The sequence below is a fragment of the Mustelus asterias genome, chromosome 24 (genome assembly GCF_964213995.1).
Source record: "Mustelus asterias chromosome 24, sMusAst1.hap1.1, whole genome shotgun sequence".
Lineage (NCBI taxonomy): Eukaryota > Metazoa > Chordata > Chondrichthyes > Carcharhiniformes > Triakidae > Mustelus > Mustelus asterias.
The window spans coordinates 1,521,708-1,539,955 of NC_135824.1; the positions used below are offsets into that span (position 1 = coordinate 1,521,708).

General features: G+C 48.8%; 1 protein-coding gene across 1 annotated transcript in view; it reads right to left on the reverse strand.

Annotated features, from left to right (window-relative positions):
* Positions 1 to 16,409, reverse strand: part of homer2 (homer scaffold protein 2) — a 39,559-nt gene extending 23,150 nt beyond the window's left edge. The window contains exon 1 of the mRNA XM_078241892.1: positions 16,029 to 16,409. Within this exon, the coding sequence (XP_078098018.1) occupies positions 16,029 to 16,033 (5 nt within the window). The 5' untranslated portion in view covers positions 16,034 to 16,409. The remainder of the gene's footprint in view (positions 1 to 16,028) is intronic.
* Between the last annotated feature and the right edge of the window lie 1,839 nt (positions 16,410 to 18,248).

Sequence of the window (18,248 nt, forward strand, 5' to 3'; positions counted from 1 at the left end):
GGGGGGGGGGGGGGGGGGGGTTCAGGGGTATGGGGAATTACAAAATCAAAGGTAAAGGAGAGGGTATGAGTGAAGGTTAATGATGAGGACATTCATTAGTTAAAGGAGTCAAGGGCTCAGGCAGAGTAAAACAAGGTGACAAACACAAGAAGGGAGGTGGTCAACGCAGTGCAAGGAGATGGTCTGGGGAAGGATAACCAGTTTGCGACAGGTAGGGACAGAGCGTGCAATCAAAAGAATGCACTAACAAATCGGGTCCATATAAAGACTGGCATAAAGACACGTTACCTGAATGCACGTAGCATTCGAAACAAAGTGAATGAGTTGATGGCACAAATCAGTACAAATGGGTATGATCTAGTGGCCATTACAGAAACGTGGTTGCAGGGTGACCAGGATTGGGAACTGAATATCCAGGGGTATCAGACATTTTGAAAGGATAGACAGGAAGGAAAAGGAGGTGGGGTAGCTCTGTTAATTAAAGATAACATCAGGGCGGTAGTGAGAGACGATATAGGCTCTAAGGAGCAGAATGTGGAATCGTTGTGGGTGGAGATCAGGAATAGTGAGGGGAGAAAGTCACTGGTGGGCGTGGTCTATAGGCCCCCAAATAATAACTTTGAGGTGGGTCGGGCTATACACAAGCAAATAATGGATGCATGCAAAAACGGAACAGCAATAATCATGGGGGATTTTAACCTGCAGAACCGGGATAGTTTCCACGAACAGTATGTTACAGAACCTACGAGGGAGCGAGCTATCTTGGATCTGGTCCTGTGTAATGAGACAGGTAAAATTAATGATCATCTTATGAGGGATCCTCTTGGAATGAGTGATCACAACATGGTTGAATTTCTAATACAAATGGAGGGTGAGAACGTAGGGTCCCAAACCAGTGTCCTCTGCTTGAACAGAGGGGAGTACAATAGGATGAGGGCAGAATTGGCGAATGTAGACTGGGAGCGCAGACTAGTTGGTCGGACAGCTGAGCAACAGTGGCGGATTTTTAAGGAGATTTTTCTCAGTACTCAGCAAAAATATATTCCTGTGATAAAGAAGGAATGTAAGAAAAGGAATAACCAGCCGTGGATAACTAAGGAAATAAAGGAGAGTATTAAATTAAAAACCGATGCGTACAGAGTGGCCAAAACTCGTGGGGAATTAGAAGATTGGGAAAGCTTTAAAAAACAACAAAGAACTACTAAGAAAGTGATAAAGAAAGAAACATAGAACATAGAACAGTACAGAACAGAACAGGCCCTTCGGCCCATGATGTTGTGCCGAGCTTTATCTGAAACCAAGATCAAGCTATCCCACTCCCCATCATCCTGGTGTGCTCCATGTGCCTATCCAATAACTGCTTAAATGTTCCTAAAGTGTCTGACTCCACTATCACTGCAGGCAGTCCATTCCACACCCCAACCACTATCTGCGTAAAGAACCTACCTCTGATATCCTTCCTGTATCTCCCACCATGAACCCTATAGGTATACCCCCTTGTAATAGCTCCATCCACCCGAGGAAATAGTCTTTGAACGTTCACTCTATCTATCCCCTTCATCATTTTATAAACCTCTATTAAGTCTCCCCTCAGCCTCCTCCGCTCCAGAGAGAACAGCCCTAGCTCCCTCAACCTTTCCTCATAAGACCTACCCTCCAAACCAGGCAGCATCCTGGTAAATCTCCTCTGCACTCTTTCCAGCGCTTCCACATCCTTCTTATAGTGAGGTGACCAGAACTGCACACAATATTCCAAATGTGGTCTCACCAAGGTCCTGTACAGTTGCAGCATAACCCCATGGCTCTTAAACTCCAACCCCCCGTTAATAAAAGCTAACACACTCTAGGCCTTCTTCACAGCTCTATCCACTTGAGTGGCAACCTTTAGAGATCTGTGGATATGGACCCCAAGATCTCTATGTTCCTCCACAGTCTTCAGAACCCTACCTTTGACCCTGTAATCCACATTTAAATTAGTCCTACCAAAATGAATCACCTCACATTTATAAGGGTTAAACTCCATCTGCCATTTTTCAGCCCAGCTCTGCATCCTATCTATGTCTCTTTGCAGCCTACAACAGCCCTCCACCTCATCCACTACTCCACCAATCTTGGTGTCATCAGCAAATTTACTGATCCACCCTTCAGCCCCCTCCTCTAAGTCATTAATAAAAATCACAAAGAGCAGAGGACCAAGCACTGATCCCTGTGGCACTCCGCTAGCAACCTGCCTCCAGTCCAAAAATTTTCCATCCACCACCACCCTCTGTCTTCGATCAGATAGCCAGTTACCTATCCAATCGGCCAACTTTCCCTCTATCCCACACCTCCTTACTTTCATCATAAGCCGACCATGGGGGACCTTATCAAACGCCTTACTAAAATCCATGTATATGACATCAACTGCCCTACCTTCATCAACACACTTAGTTACCTCCTCAAAAAATTCTATCAAATTTGTGAGGCACGACTTGCCCTTCACGAATCCGTGCTGACTATCCCGGATTAATCCGCATCTTTCTAAATGATCGTAAATCCCATCCCTAAGGACCTTTTCCATCAATTTACCAACCACCGAAGTAAGACTAACCGGTCCATAATTACCAGGGTCATTTCTATTCCCTTTCTTAAACAGAGGAACAACATTCGCCATTCTCCAGTCCTCTGGCACCATCCCCGTGGACAGTGAGGACCCAAAGATCGAAGCCAAAGGCTCTGCAATCTCATCCCTTGCCTCCCAAAGAATCCTAGGATATATTTCATCAGGCCCAGGGGACTTATCGACCTTCAGTTTATTCAAAACTGCCAGTACATCCTCCCTCCAATCAACTATTTCCTCCAGCCTATTAGCCTGAAACACCTTCTCTTCCTCAAAAACATGGCCCCTCTCCTTGGTGAGCACTGATGAAAAGTATTCATTCATCACCTCGCCTATCTCTACTGACTCCATACACAAGTTCCCACTGCTGTCCTTGACCGGCCCTAACCTCACCCTGGTCATTCTTTTATTCCTCACATAAGAGTAAAAGGAAAGATAGATTATGAAACTAAACTAGCACAAAATATAAAAACTGACAGTAAAAGTTTTTACAAATATATAAAAAGGAAAAGAGTAGCTAAAGTAAATGTTGGACCCTTAGAAGATGAGAAGGGGGATTTAATAATGGGAAACGAGGAAATGGCCGAGGCCTTAAACAAGTTTTTTGTGTCGGTCTTTACGGTAGAGGACACAAATAGCTTACCGAAAATTGATGGTCGTGGGACTGTAGGGGATGAGGTCCTTAAAACGATTACTATTACTAAAGAGGTAGTGCTTGGTAGGCTAATGGGACTAAAGGTAGACAAGTCCCCGGGCCCGGATGGAATGCATCCCAGGGTTCTGAAAGAAATGGCAGAAGTAATAGCGGATACGTTGGTTGTAATTTATCAAAATTCGCTGGACTCTGGGGAAGTGCCGGCTGATTGGAAAACAGCTAATGTAACGCCACTGTTTAAAAAAGGAGGTAGACAAAAGGCGGGTAACTACAGGCCGGTTAGCTTAACGTCCGTAGTTGGGAAATTGCTGGAATCCATCATTAAAGAAGAAATAGCAGGATACCTGGAAAAAAAATGGTTCGATCAAGCAGACGCAGCATGGATTCATGAAGGGAAAGACGAATTTACTGAATTTTTATGAAGATGTAACGAGTGCAGTTGACAGAGGGGAACCGGTGGATGTGGTGTTTTTGGATTTCCAGAAGGCGTTCGATAAGGTGCCTCACAAAAGGTTGCTGCAGAAGATTAGGGTACACGGAGTTGGGGGTAAAGTGTTAGCATGGATTAAGGATTGGCTATCTAACAGGAAGCAGAGAGTTGGAATAAATGGGTGCTTTTCTGGTTGGCAGTTGGTGACCAGTGGGGTGCCGCAGGGATCGGTGCTGGGGCCTCAATTGTTTACCATTTACATAGATGATCTGGAGGAGGGGACTGAATCTAGGGTATTCAAGTTTGCTGATGACACGAAGGTGAGTGGGAAAGCGAATTGCGTGGAGGACGCGGAAAGTCTGCAGAGAGATTTGGATAGGCTGAGCGAGTGGGCGAGGATCTGGCAGATGGAATATAACGTTAGCAAATGTGAGGTTATCCACTTTGGAAGAAATAATAGTAAATTGGAATATTATTTAAATGGAGAAAAATTACATCGTGCGACTGTGCAGAGGGACCTGGGGGTCCTTGTGCACGAATCGCAAAAACTCAGCCTGCAGGTGCAGCAGGTGATCAAGAAGGTGAATGGAATGTTGGCCTTTATCGCGAGGGGGATAGAATATAAAAGCAGGGAGGTCTTGCTGCAACTGTACAAGGCACTGGTGAGGCCGCAACTGGAGTACTGTGTGCAGTTTTGGTCCCCTTATTTGCGAAAGGATATATTGGCCTTGGAGGGGGTGCAGAGAAGGTTCACCAGGTTGATACCGGAGATGAGGGGTGTAGCTTATGAGGAGAGATTAAACAGATTGGGTCTGTACTCGTTGGAGTTTAGAAGGATGAGGGGTGATCTTATAGAGACATATAAGATAATGAAGGGGCTGGATAGGGTAGAGGTGGAGAGATTCTTTCCACTTGGAAGGGAAACCAGAACTAGAGGGCACAGCCTCAAAATAAGGGGGGGCCGGTTCAGAACAGAGTTGAGGGGGAACTTCTTCTCTCAGAGGGTAGTGAATCTCTGGAATTCTCTGCCCATTGAAGTGGTGGAGGCTTCCTCGTTGAATATGTTTAAATCACGGGTAGATAGTTTTCTGATCGATAAGGAAATTAGGGGATATGGGGAGCAGGCGGGTAAGTGGAACTGATTCGCTTCAGATCAGTCATGATCTTGTTGAATGGCGGGGCAGGCTCGAAGGGCCAGATGGCCTACTCCTGCTCCTATTTCTTATGTTCTTATGTTTTTCTTATGAGGGGGTTATCTTATGAGGAGAGATTGAGTAGATTGGGCCTGTACTCGTTGGAGTTTAGAAGGATGAGGGGTGATCTTATAGAGACATATAAGATAATGAAGGGGCTAGACAGGATAGAAGCAGAGAGATTCTTTCCACTTAGAAAGGAAACAAGAACTAGAGGACACAGCCTCAAAATAAGAGGGAGTCAGTTTAGGACAGAGTTGAGGAGGAACTTCTTCTCTCAGAGGGTAGTGAATCTCTGGAATTCTCTGCCCATTGAAGCAGTGGAGGCTACCTCGTTAAATATGTTTAAGTCACAGGTAGATCGATTTCTGATCAATAAGGGAATTACGGGTTATAGGAATCAGGCAGGTAAGTGGAACTAAACCACTATCAGATCAGCCATGATCTTATTGAATGGCGGGGCAGGCTCGAGGGGCTAGATGGCCTACTCCTGCTCCTATTTCTTATGTTCTTATGAATACTGTGTACAGTTCTGGTCACCCTATTATAGAAAGGATATTATTAAGCTAGAAAGAGTGCAGAAAAAATTTACTAGAATGCTACCAGGACTTAATGATTTGAGTTATAAGGAGAGGCTGGATAGACTAGGGCTTTTTCTCTAGAGTGTAGGAGGCTTAGGGGTGATCTTATAGAAGTCTATAAAATAATGAGGGGCATAGATCAGCTAGATAGTCAATATCTTTTCCCAAAGGTAGAGGAGTCTAAAACTAGAGGGCATAGGTTTAAGGTGAGAGGGGAGAGATACAAAAGTGTCCAGAGGGGCAATTTTTTCACACAGAGCGTGGTGAGTGTCTGGAACAACCTGCCAGAGGTAGTAGTAGAGGCGGGTCCAATTTTGTCTTTTAAAAAGCGTTTAGACAGTTACATGGTTAAGATGGGTATAGAGGAATATGGGCCAAACGTGAGCAATTGGGACTAGCTTCAGGGTTAAAAAAAGGGACGGCATGGACAAGTTGGGTCAAAGGGCCTGTTTCCATGCTGTAAACCTCTATGACTGTATGACAAGAGCAGCAGATACCTGGGAACATCACCTGCAAGTTTCCCTCCAAGTCACACACCATCCTGACTTGGAAATATATCACCATTCTATCATTGTCACTGGATCTCCCTCCCTAACAGCAATGTGGGTGTACCTACACCACATGGACTGCAGCGGGTTCAAAAAGACAGCTCAGCAGGGGAAGTTCGGGATGGACAATGAGTGCGGCTGAACCAGCAACACCCACATTCTGCAAAACAACAAAGCAAAAGTTCCCACCTCAGGTCCAAACTTGTTTGATTGACAGCATTAGCTTCAGATCTCTTTGGCTGATTGTTAATAAATTAGTTATTATTTAATTAATTATTTAAGCGGTTATTGGATAGGCACATGGAGCACACTAGGATGATAGGGAGTGGGATAGCTTGATCTTGGTTTCAGATAAAGCTCGGCACAACATCGTGGGCCGAAGGGCCTGTTCTGTGCTGTACTGTTCTATGTTCTAGTTGTAACTGTCTATTCACAGTGAGACAATTCCAGAGACTGATCGACCACATGATGCTTCACAAAGCTGAAGAACTGAAAATTACTGAAAAAACTCAAGTACTTTAACATCTAGATTCCAGGATGGACTTTGCCCCCGGCCTCGTTACATTGTCACCCGTTCTGCAAAGTGCCAGGAGTCTGGACCAGAGTGCTGGGGTATTGTACAAAGTGCCAGGAGTCTGGACCAGAGTGCTGGGGTATTGTACAAAGTGCCAGGAGTCTGGACCAGAGTGCTGGGGTATTGTACAAAGTGCCAGGGGTACCAGAGTAGTATAAGGGGCACGGTAGGGTACAGGGACAATGTTGATGCACGATTGTTCACACTGGGCTGTGTTTAAGATGATGAATGAGGAGGTGGACAGGAAGGTGTGTAGCCTAGACTGAGGGGGTTTGGTGATTATGCATTCAAGATGTTACCCTGATTAAACTGAGTCACTTCAGTATTTCAGAAATCTGTCAAAACCTGGAGTCTCATTGGGTGAAATCAGAAACAAATGTTCATTTTGCAGGATCTTTTTTTATTATTGTCACAAATAGGCTGACATTAACACTGCAGTGAAGTTACTGTGAAAATCCCCTAGTCGCCACTCTCCGGCACCTGTTCGGGTTACACTGAGGGAGAATTTAGCACGGCCAATGTACCTAACTAGCACGTCTTTCAGACTGTGGGGGGAAACCGGAGCACCTGTGGGAACCCACGCAGACACGAAGAGAACATGCAAACTCCACACAGACAGTGTGGGAGGAGGGGGGGAAGGGGGGGAGGGGGTAGCGGGGGAAGGGCGGAATCGAACCCGTGCCCCTGGCGCTGTGAGGCAGCAGTGCTAACCACTGTGCCGCCCATGTGTTTCTATCGGATCACCGCCAACCCCACCCCTTCCTTCACCCCCACCCTCACAGTATTTCGCCTGTTTCCTGCTCCAACATGGACTCTGTGGGATAGAGATTCATTTCATGAATGAATATTCCTTTGGATTCTTTGAGTTGGGTTTAAAATATTGCTGCACTCGGTGTGGATGTTAAATCGAGATGTCGCTGACTGTCTCTGCTGGGTTTCTGAATGGGTCACATAGTGAGACTGCAAGGATCTGCTGAAGGAGGTCCTGTTCACTGAATAGTTTCAAGGTCAATTAGAAGTAGAATGATTTGGATTGGCATCATGTGGAGAAGTTGAACTGGACAATAGATCCAAGACTGAAATGTTTATCACTCACTGTCCAAATAAGTCTGTGTTAATGAGAGCTTGCAGTGCAATGTGAAATGCTTTCTATAAATAAAACTGACTTTGTCCTGATGCGTAATGTTTAAATGTGAACAAGTTCAAAACTCTGACCAACTGCAGCACGATTGAGATGTGAATGTTGACAGTGTGAGTGTGAGAGAGAGGGAGGGAGGGTTTGTGCGAGAAAGAGGGAGGGAGGGAGGGAGGGGTAGAGAGGAGAAAAGTGGAGAGGGATAAAACCTTTTTGTGCTGTAAAACTCTGATTCTAAAAGGGGAGAGTGTGGGAGAGAAGGAGTGAAGGAGAGGGATTGTGGGAGGAGTTAGGAGGGATAGAGGAGGAGCGAGAGGGAGTGATAGAGGAGTGAAACAAGTGGGTGTGAGAGAGAGAGAGAGAAAGGGAGAGAGAGTGTGCATGTGTGAGAGAGAGTTTGTGTGCGAAATGGAGAGGGCAGTGAGAGAGGGGCTATGTGGTAAGGGGGTGGGGGTGGGGAGAGGAGTGGTGGGGTTCCTGGGGGTGGGGAGATGGGTGGGGGTAGGGTTGCGAGAGGGCTGGGGGTGCTCCTGGGGGTGGGGAGATGGGTGGGGGTGGGGAGAGGTGTGGTGGAGTGGGGGTGCTCCTGGGGGTGGGGAGATGGGTGGGGGTGGGGAGAGGGGGTGGGGAGAGGGGGTGGGGAGAGGGGGTGGGGAGAGGGGGTGGGGAGAGGGGGTGGGGAGAGGGGGTGGGGAGAGGGGGTGGGGAGAGGGGGTGGGGAGAGGGGGTGGGGAGAGGGGGTGGGGAGAGGGGGTGGGGAGAGGGGGTGGGGAGAGGGGGTGGGGAGAGGGGGTGGGGAGAGGGGGTGGGGAGAGGGGGTGGGGAGAGGGGGTGGGGAGAGGGGGTGGGGAGAGGGGGTGGGGAGAGGGGGTGGGGAGAGGGGGTGGGGAGAGGGGGTGGGGAGAGGGGGTGGGGAGAGGGGGTGGGGAGAGGGGGTGGGGAGAGGGGGTGGGGAGAGGGGGTGGGGAGAGGGGGTGGGGAGTGGGGGTGGGGAGTGGGGGTGGGGAGTGGGGGTGGGGAGTGGGGGTGGGGAGTGGGGGTGGGGAGTGGGGGTGGGGAGTGGGGGTGGGGAGTGGGGGTGGGGAGTGGGGGTGGGGAGTGGGGGTGGGGAGTGGGGGTGGGGAGTGGGGGTGGGGAGTGGGGGTGGGGAGTGGGGGTGGGGAGTGGGGGTGGGGAGTGGGGGTGGGGAGTGGGGAGTGGGGAGTGGGGGTGGGGAGTGGGGAGTGGGGAGTGGGGGTGGGGAGTGGGGGGAGGGGGTGGGGGTGGGGAGAGGGGTGGGGGTGGGGAGAGGGGTGGGGGGTGAGGGTGCTCCTGGGCTAAAAGCCTTTCCAATCTGCATCAGGAATAAGCAGCAAGATTTGACCCGAAATGCCGGAGAAACTGGATTGGCTGCAGAGTCAGATGAGCTCTCTGGATTGGCTGCCACATGGAAAAATGGGGGTTGATTAGGAAGGGCAGAGTGTGGGGGACAATTCCACGAAGTTTCGAAATATCGTAAACTGTGAGGAGTGTAGAACTTCAAAAAACGTGGGAAGTTGGTGGAGTGGCAGAGGAAGTCCAAGGTGAAAAAGTGTGAGATGATGCATTTTGATAGAAGAACATAGAGACACAATATAAAATCAGGGTAAAATTCTTAAAGGGAGAGCAGAGGGAACTGGGTGCGTCTGTGCATTGTTCATTGAAGGTGGCAGAACAGGTGGTGAGAGCAGTTAATGAAGGATATAGTATACTGGGCTTTATTAATAGGGGGACAGAGTACAAGAGCAAGGAGGTTACACTGAACTTATACAAGACACTAGTTAGACCTCAGCTGGAATATTGTGTACAGTTCTGGCTGCCACACCATAGGAAGGATGTGAACGCACTGGAGAGAGTGCAGAAGAGATTTACAAGAATAGTTACAGCGTTGGGAAACTTCAGCTATGAGGATGGATTGGAGAGGTTGGGACTGTTCCCCTTGGAGACAAGGCGGCTGAGAGGAGATTTGATAGAGATGTTCAAAATCATGAGGGAGCTGGACAGAGTAGACAGGGAAAAACTGTTCCCATTCGTAAAAGGATCAAGAACGAGAGGGATGCACAGATTTAAGTGATTTGTAAAAGAAGCAAGTGAGAATAACTTTCGCACAACGAGTGATTCAGGTCTGAAACGCAATGCCTGGAAGTGTGGTGGAGGCAGGTTCAATCGAGGCATCCAAGAGAGTGTTAGATGATTCAAACAATGTGCAGGGCCTGGGGGAAAGGCACCAAGTCAGAATGCTCATTTGGTCAGCAGGTGCAGACACGATGGGCCAAATGGCCTCTTTCTGCCCCATAACAATTCTACGATTCTGTTTAAAGAAATCTCTTTATCATTACATTAAAAGTAGCACTGAGGGAGTGTCTCTCCAATTCCAGGCTCATAACAGAACTTTGGGATGTTTAGGTGCTAATATCTTTAACACTATTCCCTCAGTGTCATTACAACCACTATATTAAATATTCCCAGGGACAGCGCGTGGTTGAACAACCTGGCCAGTTTAGCCCATCCTAGGTAGAACAATCAACATAAATGTGTTTATCCTGGATGGAGAAGTTTATATTCTGATGCTACAGTATTACTGTGGTAAATTGATATAATTTCTGCCTGTTTTACTTTCCTGGATGTTGTAGTCTAAAATGCTTTGATAATTCCATCCAATATAAAAATATTTTTGAACATTGGAAATGTTAAAGACTCTCAAATTCAAATCCTCAGCAGAGCTCTGATCAACTTTGGAATTGTTTTAATGTCTAAACAGTGAGTTCCAGTAACAGAGGAACTAACTGGATCACTGAGCTAATCTGTACCAATGTGCTGGATTCATTTAAACCCACTAAGCAGCTGATAACATGAACCTGGTCACTTTCACCGATTGCATCAACAGGACTCAATTCAATAAATGTTTGATTGTTGTCCCAAAGCGACATTAACAGCAAGATCCTCCTTTTTAAAAACAATGTGCAATTGTATTACTTTTCATGAATAAATTACAAACTGTACACTTAATCTCATCAGAAATAATCCTGTCACCCAGCTATCAAGGCCATTGATGGGAGTTAAATGGTTAACTCTTACAATTCTCACACAAAGTCCCTGGGTTCCAGTTCGGGTAAACATTGGCAAGAGGGTTAGAGAGCCCCACAACTTGGGGAGTGATGATGAAGTAGCATTAACCCAACAACTGGATGCAGGTCACTTTCTGTAGCAACAGATCAGTCAGTCACCCATCACTCACCCTGGACTGTCCACCCTCAGACTGCATCGAAAATGAGGGAGAATTTTAAAAAACTCTGACTAAGGAAAGGAGGAGAGGATTCTGAATATATGAGATGAATAATGAGGAATTTGTTTGAAATCTGTTAGTCACTATTTTGTGATCTTTGCACTGTAGCTTCAGATACGAATTTAAATTTCCAGGTGTTCAATATGAAGTGTTGTCTCCCTCAGAACAAATGACAGAAATTACACACGCTTCTATTGTCCAATGTTCTTATTTTCTTCAGTAACAGAGAGAATGCAGCCATGGCTTCTCACTCCCGGTTTCTGAACTGTTTAAGATGTGGTTTTGCTCACAGCTCTGGGTGAATCCGAGGAGGCAGGCGAGAAATTCAGACTCCAATGTGGGAAGAGTTTGCCAGTGGAAATCACACTTGGATCCACATTTGGGGTATTTGCAGATATCTTCAACCTCTCTTTACACCAATCTGAGGTCCCTACCTGCTTCAAGAAGACAACATTCATCCCAGTGCCAAAGAAAAGCCAAGCAGCGTGCCTTAATGACTATCGTCCGGTGGCTCTGACATCCATCATTATGAAGTGCTTCGAAAGGTTAGTCATGGCACAAATCAATTCCAGCCTCCCGGACTGCCTGGACCCACTACAGTTCGCCTATCGCCAGAACAGGTCCACAGCAGACGCCATCTCCCTGGCCCTGCATTCAACCCTGGGACACCTAGGTAACAAAGACACCTATGTCAGACTCTATTCATAGACTACAGCTCAGCCTTCAACGCCATTATTCCTATGGGACTCATCTCCAAACTCCGTGGCCTGGGGCTCAGCCCCTCCCTCTGCAACCGGATCCTAGACTTCCTAACCCACAGACCGCAGTCAGTAAAGATAGGCAACACCACCTCCTCCACGATCATCCTCAACACCGGTGCTCCACAAGGCTGTGTCCTCAGCTCCTTACTATACTCCTTATACACCTATGACTGTGTGGCCAAATTCCCTTCCAACTCGATTTTCAAGTTTGCTGATGACACCACCGAAGTGGATCGGATCTCAAACAATGACAAGACAGGAAAGAGATAGAGAATCTGGTGAACTGGAGCAACGACAATAATCTCTCCCTCAATGTCAACAAAACAAAGGAGGTAGTCATTGACTTCAGGAAGTGTAGTGGAGAACATGCCCCTATCTACATCAATGGGACAAAGTAGAAAGGGTCGAGAGCTTCAGGTTTTTAGGTGTCCAGATCACCAACAACCTGTCCTGGTCCCCCCCATGCCGACACTATAGTTAAGAAAGCCCACCAACGCCTCTACTTTAGAAGACTAAGGAAATTTGGCATGTCCGTTACAACTCTCACCAACTTCTGCAGATACACCATAGAGAGCATTCTTTCTGGTTGTATCACAGCTTGGTATGGCGCCTGCTCTGTCCAAGACCCACAAGAAACTACAAAGGATCGTGAATGAAGTCCAGTCCATCACTCAAACCAGTCTTCCATCCATTGACTCTGTCTACACTTCCCACTGCCTTGGAAAAGCAGCCAGCATAATTAAGGACCCCACGCACCCCGGACATTCTCTCTGCCACTTTCTTCCGTCGGGAAAAAGATACAGAAGTCTGAGATCACGTACTAACCGACTCAAAAACAGTTTCTTCCCTGCTGCTATCAGACTTTTGAATGGACCTACTTTGCATTTCGCTGATCTTTCTCTACACCCTAGCTATGACTGTAACACTACATTCTGCACCCTCTCCTTTCCTTCTCTATGAATGGTATGCTTTGTCTGTATAGTGTGCAAGAAACAATACTTTTTACTGTATACTAATACATGTGACAATAATAAATAAAATAAAATCATCTGGAATTGACCACTGGAGGGTCAGAGTGAACATCGCCAGATGTGGTTTATTTTCTTCCTGCAAATCTATTTTAAAACCAAATGTAATGAAAAGCTTTCGCCTCACTGAGAGAAAATTCGCTATTTCCATGGTGTAGGTTAAATAAACCAGAAATAATTATTAAAATGGAACGAGGGGTACAGTCTGATTAAGGAGCAGTGAGGGGGTACAGTCTGATCAGGGAGCAGTGAGGAGGTACAGTCTGATCAAGGAGCAGTGAGGGGGTACAGTCTGATCAGGGAGCAGTGAGGGGGTACAGTCTGATCAGGGAGCAGTGAGGGGGTACAGTCTGATCAGGGAGCAGTGAGGGGGTACAGTCTGATCAGGGAGCAGTGAAGGGGTACAGTCTGATCAGGGAGCAGTGAGGGGGTACAGTCTGATCAGGGAGCAGTGAGGGGGTACAGTCTGATCAGGGAGCGGTGAGGGGGTACAGTCTGATCAGGGAGCAGTGAGGGGGTACAGTCTGATCAGGGAGCGGTGAGGGGGTACAGTCTGATCAGGGAGCGGTGAGGGGGTACAGTCTGATCAGGGAGCGGTGAGGGGGTACAGTCTGATCAGGGAGCGGTGAGGGGGTACAGTCTGATCAGGGAGCGGTGAGGGGGTACAGTCTGATCAGGGAGCGGTGAGGGGGTACAGTCTGATCAGGGAGCGGTGAGGGGGTACAGTCTGATCAGGGAGCAGTGAGGGGGTACAGTCTGATCAGGGAGCAGTGAGGGGGTACAGTCTGATCAGGGAGCAGTGAGGGGGTACAGTCTGATCAGGGAGCGGTGAGGGGGTACAGTCTGATCAGGGAGCGGTGAGGGGGTACAGTCTGATCAGGGAGCGGTGAGGGGGTACAGTCTGATCAGGGAGCGGTGAGGGGGTACAGTCTGATCAGGGAGCGGTGAGGGGGTACAGTCTGATCAGGGAGCGGTGAGGGGGTACAGTCTGATCAGGGAGCGGTGAGGGGGTACAGTCTGATCAGGGAGCGGTGAAGGGATACAGTCTGATCAGGGAGCGGTGAAGGGGTACAGTCTGATCAGGGAGCGGTGAAGGGGTACAGTCTGATCAGGGAGCGGTGAGGGGGTACAGTCTGATCAGGGAGCGGTGAGGGGGTACAGTCTGATCAGGGAGCGGTGAGGGGGTACAGTCTGATCAGGGAGCAGTGAGGGGGTACAGTCTGATCAGGGAGCGGTGGGGGGGTACAGTCTGATCAGGGAGCGGTGAGGGGGTACAGTCTGATCAGGGAGCAGTGAGGGGGTACAGTCTGATCAGGGAGCGGTGAGGGGGTACAGTCTGATCAGGGAGCGGTGAGGGGGTACAGTCTGATCAGGGAGCGGTGAGGATGGAGCTTTGGGAGCTTGGCAAACCTCTTTGCTCCGTCTCAATCTGCAAATTCTCAATGTCCATGGAAGAAACTTCAAACGAACCGCACAAAATGTAAAAGCAGGAGAGAGAGAGAGAAAATTCTATAAAGACCTGACTGTGACGGTGGGAGAGAGTGGGAAAATCCACTTCACTGCAAAATGGAACAGACAAGAAAGCCGCCAATAGTTTGACAAATGCAACTGTAAACATCCACATTTAGAGGGAGACGGTGCATTGAAACCGCACCTTTCACAGCCTCTGAAAATGCCAAAGCACATTTTAGAATCACAGCTCCCAGTTTGTGAACGGAATGCTCCCACACACAACAACGTGACAGTCAGCGGCTAATCTATTTTAAACTTGGCTCAGAGAATGATATTCCTGAAAGCCCAGAGAAAAAGCCACTGCTCACCTTTAAATAGAGCCAGCCAATTTATCACATCCACTACAGAGTACAGGGGTCACTTAAACACCTTATACAAAATGTGCGGCAGTCCCTCAGCACTGACCCTCCGACAGTGCGGCGCTCCCTCAGCACCGACCCACCGTCAGTGCGGCACTCCCTCAGTACTGACCCTCCGATAGCCCGGCACACCCTCAGCACCGACCCACCAACAGTGCAGCACTCCCTCAGTACTGATCCTCTGAAAGTGCGGCACTCCCTCAGTACTGACCCTCTGACAGTGCGGCACTCCCTCAGTACTGACCCTCTGACAGTGCGGCACTCCCTCAGCACCGATCCTCTGACTGTGCAGCACTCCCTCAACATCGACCCACCGACAGTGGGGCGCTCCCTCAGCACCGACCCACCGTCAGTGCGGCACTCCCTCAGTACTGACCCTCCGATAGCCCGGCACACCCTCAGCACCGACAGTGCAGCACTCCCTCAATACTGACCCTCTGACAGTGCAGCACTCCCTCAGTACTGACCCTCTGACAGCCCGGCACTCCCTCAGCACCGATCCTCTGACTGTGCAGCACTCCCTCAGCACCGACCCACCCACAGTGGGGCGCTCCCTCAGCACCGACCCACCCACAGTGGGGCGCTCCCTCAGCACCGACCCACCCACAGTGCAGCATTCCCTCAGCACCGACAGTGCAGCATTCCCTCAGCACTGACGCTCCCACAGCGCGGCTCTCCCTCAGTACTGAGCCTCCGACAGTGTGGCGCTCCCTCAGTACTGACCCACCGACAGTGCAGCACTCCCTCAGTACTGAGCCTCCGACAGTGTGGCACGCCCTCAGCACTGACCCTCTGACAGTGCAGCACTCCCTCAGTACTGACCCTCTGACAGTGCTGCACTCCCTCAGTACTGACCCTCTGACAGTGCTGCACTCCCTCAGGACTGACCTTAGGAGTGTATGGAAATTTGTTCACGTCTCCGGACTTGGTTTTGAACCCCATTGATCCAAGGTTGATACTTAGGATGTTAAAGAGTCTGGGAGAGTCAGTCTCAGCCCGGGGCTGGTCAGTCTCTGCCCGGGGCTGGTCAGTCTCTGCCCGGGGCTGGTCAGTCTCTGCCCGGGGCTGGTCAGTCTCTGCCCGGGGCTGGTCAGTCTCTGCCCGGGGCTGGTCAGTCTCAGCCCGGGGCTGGTCAGTCTCAGCCCGGGGCTGGTCAGTCTCAGCCCGGGGCTGGTCAGTCTCAGCCCGGGACTGGTCAGTCTCAGCCCGGGACTGGTCAGTCTCAGCCCGGGGCTGGTCAGTCTCAGCCCGGGGCTGGTCAGTCTCAGCCCGGGGCTGGTCAGTCTCAGCCCGGGGCTGGTCAGTCTCAGCCTGGGGCTGGTCAGTTTCCCGGTCATTCCGCTACTCACCCCATCTCCGGGCTCTCTGCTCCGGGAGTTGTTCTCTTTGCAGCTGTTTCAGCTTCTCGGCTCCATCCCGGCTCCGGTTCCCGGGGCTGAGTGCGCTCTGGGTGGACAGGGAGTCTCTTCTCCGGGGGAATAGCTCCTGCCGGCTGTCCTCACGCCATGGAGCCCGGCTCGGGGCTGAGGGTGCGGGAGCCGCCGGTCCCGGGTGCGCTCTGCCGGTCCCGGATGCCCCTCTGCCGATGCCGCTGTCCCGGGTGCCGCTGTCCCGGGTGCCGCTGTCCCAGGTGCCGGTGCCGCTCTGCCTCTGCCGCTCCCGGGTGCCCCTCTGCCGATGCCGCTGTCCCGGGTGCCGCTCTGCCGCTGCAGCCTCCGCCTCTCTCGGTCTCAGTGAAAAGCAGCAACTACAGAATGACAGGAGCGGCGCCCCCGGGCGGCAGCTCAACTAACTAGTACAACCCAGTTAACTATCACTCCACCTCATTAACTAGTACAACCCAGTTAACTATCACTCCCCCTCATTAACTAGTACAACCCAGTTAACTATCACTCCCCCTCATTAACTAGTACAACCCAGTTAACTATCACTCCACCTCATTAACTCGTACAACCCAATTAACTATCACTCCACCTCATTAACTAGTACAACCCAGTTAACTATCATTCCACCTCATTAACAAATACAACACAGCTAATTATCACTTCACCTCATTAACTAGTACAACCCAGTTAACTATCACTCCATCTCATTAACAAATACAACCCAGTTAACTATCACTCCCCCTCATTAACTAGTACAACCCAGTTAACTATCACTCCACCTCATTAACTCGTACAACCCAATTAACTATCACTCCACCTCATTAACTAGTACAACCCAGTTAACTATCATTCCACCTCATTAACAAATACAACACAGCTAATTATCACTTCACCTCATTAACTAGTACAACCCAGTTAACTATCACTCCATCTCATTAACAAATACAACACATCTAATTATCACTTCACCTCATTAACTAGTACAACCCAGTTAACTATCACTCCATCTCATTAACAAATGCAACACAGCTAATTATCACTTCACCTCATTAACTAGTGCAACCCAGTTAACTATCACTCCACCTCATTAACTCGTACAACCCAATTAACTATCACTCCACCTCATTAACTAGTACAACCCAGTTAACTATCATTCCACCTCAGTAACAAATACAACACAGCTAATTATCACTTCACCTCATTAACTAGTACAACCCAGTTAACTATCACTCCATCTCATTAACAAATACAACCCAGTTAACTATCACTCCCCCTCATTAACTAGTACAACCCAGTTAACTATCACTCCACCTCATTAACTCGTACAACCCAATTAACTATCACTCCACCTCATTAACTAGTACAACCCAGTTAACTATCACTCCACCTCATTAACTAGTATAACCCAGCTAATTATCACTCCACTTCAGCAAATAGTATAATCCAGCTATCACTCTACTTCACTAACTAGTGCAAACTAGCTAACTAACAGTGCCTCATTAACGAGTACAACTCAGCTAACTGTCACTCCACCTCACTAACTAATACAACACAGCTAACTATCACTCCACCTCACTAATTACTGCAATCCAGTTAACTATCACACAACCTCACTAACTAACACAACCCAGCTAACTATCACTCCACCTCACTAATTATGGCAATCCAGCTAACTATCACTCTACCTCACTAACTAGTACAAACTAGCTAATTACCAATCCCTCATTAATGAGTACATTCAGCTAATTATCACTCCACCTCACCAACTAGTATATTTTTAATTCGTTCACAGGATGAGGGTGTTGCTGGCTGGACCGGCATTTATTGCCCACCCCTAACTGCCCTGAAACTGAGTGCATTTAAGAGCCATGATGTGGAGTTGCCGGCGTTGGACTGGGGTGGGCACTGTAAGAAGTCTCACAACACCAGGTTAAAGACCAACAGGTTTATTTGGAATCACGAGCTTTCAGAGCGCTGTTCCTTCATCAGGTGAGTGGCTGTTCCTTCATCAGGTGAGTGATGAAGGAGCAGTGCTCCGAAAGCTTGTGATTCCAAATAAACCTGTTGGACTTTAACCTGGTGTTGTGAGACTTCTTACTATTTAAGAGTTAACCACATTGCTGTGGCTCTGGAGTCACATGTAGGCCAGACCAGATAAGCACGGCAGATTTCCTTCCCTAAAGG